Source organism: Furipterus horrens, unplaced genomic scaffold, assembly GCF_987537825.1.
Source record: "Furipterus horrens unplaced genomic scaffold, mFurHor1.1.pri manual_scaffold_9, whole genome shotgun sequence".
NCBI lineage: Eukaryota > Metazoa > Chordata > Mammalia > Chiroptera > Furipteridae > Furipterus > Furipterus horrens.
In genome coordinates, this window is record NW_028327179.1 from 24,806,655 (window position 1) to 24,811,776 (window position 5,122).

At 53.6% G+C, this 5,122-nt stretch overlaps 1 protein-coding gene across 1 annotated transcript; it reads right to left on the reverse strand.

The window, feature by feature from the left end:
• Positions 1–2,244: 2,244 nt before the first annotated feature.
• LOC150001455 (uncharacterized) lies at positions 2,245–4,845 on the reverse strand. The gene is given in 5 exon segments (XM_090287165.1): positions 2,245–3,334; positions 3,337–3,900; positions 3,902–4,024; positions 4,026–4,091; positions 4,093–4,845. Coding segments are annotated over 5 exon segments (2,070 nt in total). The 5' UTR covers positions 4,834–4,845; the 3' UTR covers positions 2,245–2,758.
• Between the last annotated feature and the right edge of the window lie 277 nt (positions 4,846–5,122).

Sequence of the window (5,122 nt, forward strand, 5' to 3'; positions counted from 1 at the left end):
TTTTGGTACTACTTTAAGAATATATCCAGACTCGCACATACTTCACACCTGCACTTCTATTTTCCTGGTCCAGGATACCATTAACTATTGCCTGAATTACTTCAAAACCCTCCTAAGTAAATGAGTGGATAAAAAAAAAAAACCCCAAAAACTGTGGTACATTTATACAATGAAATACTGTGTAGCAGAAAGAAAGAGGGAACTCCTACCTTTTGCGACAACATGGATGGAACTGGAGAGTATTATACTTAGTGAAATAAGCCAAACAGTGAAAGACAAATACCATATGATATCACCTATTACAGTAAACTAATGAACAATGCAAGCAAATGAGCAAGATAGAACCAGAGGCATTTAAACAAGGAACAGACTGACAGCGACCAGGAGGGAGCGGGGAGGGAGAAAAGGGGGAATGTAGGGGAAGGGTCTAGTCAAGGAACTAATATGAATGACCCATGGACATGGACAACAGAATGGGGATTGAATGTGGGAAGCGAGGTAGGCAGGGTAGAGGGGAGCAATGGGGGAAATAATGGGACAACTATAATAGAAAAACAATAAAAATGAGTCAGTATGTAAAAAAAAAAAAAAAAAAAAAAAAAAAGAACCCTCCTAAGCTCTTCTGTTTTTGCCTTCCTACGATCTATTCCATAAGTGGTAGCTAGTATAATACTCTAAGTACTTGCTGCTTAAAACATTCAGTACCTTTCCATTTCATTCAGAGTAAATGGCAAAATCTTTATAATGGCCTATGTGGTCACATACACACTGTGTCCTTCACCCTTCCCTCAACCTCTTCTTCTACTACTTTCTCCTTCCATTTCTCCATTTCAATCACCTTGCCCTTCTTGATGTTCTTGAAACACATGGGAAATTCTATTGCTTTAAGGTCTTTGTATTCCCTTCCTATAACCATTTACTCCAAAATAGCTTCTTGGCTAATTCCTTATTGCCGACAATATTTTTTTCAAATATAATATTCTCAAAGAGTCCTACCTTGACCACTCTATTTAATACAGAAACTCAAACTCTCACTTTAGTGCTTTTATCCTGTTTACATTATACTGATTTTCTTTGTTTCATAACTTATATTCTCTTCTATTTTTAATTGTTTATTATTTATTGTCAAACTTGTTATAATGCAAACAACAGTAAAGTAGAGATTTCTGTCTGTTTCATTCACTGACATATTCTAAGCATTCAGAACAATGTCTTGCAACCCTGACAGGTGTGGCTCAGTGAGTCGGACATAATCCTGCCAAGCAAAAGGTCTCAGGATTGATTCCCAGTCAAGACACATACATGCCTGGGTTGCAGGTTTGGCCTCAACTGGGGATTCATTTTTCAGGGTATATGAGGCAATGAATCAATGTTTCTCTTCCTCTCTCTCTCCCAGCCCCTCTCTCTAAAAATAAATAAATAAAGTTAAAAAAAAAGAAGAGCAATGCCTTGCACTTGGGAAATACTCAATAAAGCATATTTTGATGAGTAATTGCTTACTAAAATATTTTAATAATAGTAAAATTTGAAGGCCATTAGCATTCATAAATAGATTAGATTAATAAAATGCAGTATATTCACATGGAATATTAAAAAGCCAGTAATATGAATGAACCATACTTATACATCTCAATATCAAGAGATCTTCTAAAACAAAACATTGAGTGAAAAAAATCAAGCTGAAAAATAATGTGCAGTGTTAGATTTCCTTTATATAAGACATACATGCTAGGCAAACCACTATGATGAATGTTTTATGAGTGTGAATGTGCCCATAATCTGCTACATATAAAACTCCTGAAGTTAATGATCAAATGGGACTTCAGCTTTACCTGTAAAGTTTTTGGCTTTGTTTTTAAAGAATACACTTATGTGTTACTGACCACAGGATGTAGTTGCAAATTAAAACATATCTTGAAGACAAAAAGACACCTCTGGCTTGTGTATGAGAAATAAATTTAAGTGAGAGTGAGATGGGACAAAAGTTAATGTGACTTCATGACTTTCTCTTTTCTGCAGCCTGGAAAATGACCTGAGGGTATTAAATTCAAAGGGGGAGGAGACAGATACCACTGCCCTCAAAGTGAAAGGCACCTGAGTCAGAGCAGATATGTGGTCAGTCACACATTAGTGGATCCTTCTCCAACTTTTCCTGCCCATACTGATCACTTCCCCTTCGAGATTCCTGAACATACTGTAGATCTCTTTTTTTTTTTTTTTCCAAACGAGTGGCTTTATTTATTACAACAGAGAACACCAACAGGTTTAGTGCAATGCAAAGTCACCGTCAATAAATACTGTTGCTCAGACAGTTTCAAGTTTGTACAGAAACCGGGGGCCAGACTAGACCTTGGTGCGGGGGGCGCTGGGCCCTGTGGGCAGTCACGAATCTGAGGGCTTCATCGATCATTTTGTTGGGGTTATCACTGCTTTTTACACAAACGCCATGTAAACAGGTTGCAGTTTTCTCTCGGGGACGTGTACCAGTTGTGTGTGGCCCCTGGCCGGCCCGGTGTTACCGCGCGGCGCCCATTTCCGAGGTTCGCGGTCACTGCCAGATGGGCCGCTGGGAACCCACGAGGAGACCACCTTCTCAGCAGCTGGTGGAGGACGCGCGGGGACAGGTGACCAGGTGCTGCCACTGAGGACGCAGGGGGAGGGGGCAGGCCAGCAAGGCTGTGGACGTGGCGTGGCCTTAGCAACGGGCGCTGCAGAGCCCAGCACTTCAGCCAGCGTCACTTGCTGCCTGGGTTGTGTCTTAGGAGCTTCTGGGACCCGACTTCTCCCCGCCCCCGCCCATCACTGCTCCTTGGCAGGCCGCGGTGTCACAGATGCCGGGGGTCCCCTGCGCGCCAACAGCTCCGGGAAGGCCCGCGTCTCCGGGCGGCCCGGGCTCGCCGTGGGCCCCGTCTTGGCCATCTTTGCCAACGCCAGGCACGCCTTGCGGTCCTTGCAGGCCCTGGTCTCCGTCAGGCCCGTCCAGACCCACACCGACCGCGCCCTTGTCTCCTCTGTCCCCCGGGTTTCCTCTGGGTCCGGGCTCTCCCAGCTCACCGGTGGGGCCGCGGAAGCCAGGGGGCCCCCGAGCGCCAGGGTGACCGATGGAACCAGGGGGCCCGGGGCGCCCGGGGGGGCCAGCAGGGCCAGGCCGCCCGATGGCTCCCGGCGCTAACGGCTTCCGCAGGTGAGCAGCCAACTGCGCGATTTGTTCACTGATCATGCCCCCACACAGCTCCCTGATGTGCTGCTCACTGGCTTCTTTTCCCGGGACCCCGGGTTTTCCGGTGATGCCAGGCACGCCCTGCACGCCCTGTAAGCCCACAGGCCCGGGAGGGGGCGGGGGGGGCGGGGGCCTGGCACACCCTCCACGCCGCTGGTGCCGTTGGGACCCTGGATGCCTCTCGGGCCCAGTTCCCCTCGACTGCCAGGCTCTCCTTTGGGTCCAACGGGGCCGCGGGGTCCCGGCTCGCCTTTGTCCCCGGGAAGACCATCGGAACCGGCGATGCCCTGGTCTCCCTTGGGACCCGTGGCTCCTTCCGGGCCCCGGTCGCCCCCGCCGCCTCGGAGGCCCTGGGGGCCTGGCAGGCCAGTGTCCCCGATGCTGCCCTTCGGGCCCTGGAAGCCTCGGATACCAGGGGCCCCAGGAGGGCCTTGCGGACCGAGCGCCCCCGCTGAGCCTCTGTGGCCCGCCTCGCCGCGCTCGCCCGGCACGCCCATGTCCCCTGGGACCCCGGGCTCTCCCAAGGGGCCGGCCTCACCCAGCTCTCCAGCTTTGCCCAGCTCTCCTTTCTCACCCTTGGACCCTGCTCGTCCAGGCAGGCCCGGCAGCCCGTTGGGACCCTTCTCTCCTGGGGCGCCAGTGCGACCCGCCTCTCCCTTCTCACCATCCAGTCCTAGCAAAGCCGTCCCGGCCGTCCTTGCCCGGCATGCCCGGCTCTCCAAGTGGCCCGACCACTCCGGGGGCTCCTTTGGGACCCGGTTTGCCCAGGTCGCCCTTGGGGCCCCGGAACCCGTCTGGGCCCCCCCTCGCCTCTGTCACCCGCTTTCCCGGGGGCTCCTGGGATCCCGAGGGGTCCTCGGAAGCCAATGGGAGGGACCCCGATCCCCGGGAGGCCCAAGCGGCCCTGGCAGTCCTCGCAGCCCCCGCGGGCCCTGCAGCCCCACGGTGCCGGGGAGACCGGGGGGCCCAGGCGGGCCGGGGTCACCCTTCTCGCCGTCCTTGCCGACCTCTCCTTGCTCCCCTTTGTAGCCAGTGGGTCCCTTGAAGCCCGGCATTCCTGGGGGGCCGGGGGGCCCTGGCGGACAGACGGCCGGGCACTGAAGGTCAGCCGCGCCTTCGGGAAGGACTCCTGGGTGACCAGGGGGTCCAGGAGGTCCGGGAGGGCCAGGCAGGCCCGGGAGTCCAGAGGGTCCCGGGGGACCCCGGAGGCCGAGTCCGCCTGGGAGCCCACTGACCCCTGCTTCTCCGGGGGGTCCGGGGAGTCCTTTGCCCCCAAGCCCAGGTGGCCCCGGGGGGCCCAGACTTCCCCGTTCTCCGGGAGTGCCCTTGAGTCCAGGCGGTCCTTCTCTCCCGGTCAGGCCGTCCACGCCGGGCAGCCCTGGCAGCCCGGCCTCTCCTGGCTTCCCTGGCTTCCCCGAAGCCCCTTTCAGTCCCGGGGGCCCAGGCAGACCCGGAGGACCAGCTTCTCCATCGATGCCGTCCTTGCCCGGCTTCCCAGGGGGCCCTGGGGGGCCAGGGGGGCCTCGAGGCCCCATTTTCTGCGCCTCGGTCACCAGCGCCACGGCCAGGAGCTGCCCGAGCAGGAGCGGGAGCAGGGTCCGGGCTCCGGCCATGGCTGCGCGCGCTCTGAGCGGCGCTGGCGGCGGCGGCCGGGCTGGGGCTCGGGGCTCGGTAGATCTCTTTTTGTGTATCCCCATAATATCCAGCATCTTGTTGAATACACGTTAAAAATTCTGTACAGATAAGATTGGGTGTGTTCAGGGTGGGAAAAAAATAAAATAAAACAAGAAAGAAAGAAAAGAAAATAAAAGAAAGAAAGAAATACCCTTGGAAAATACTTTGCATTTACACTTTATTATATTTGTGTTTTTATAACATATTTAAATAGGTGTTACACTCTAC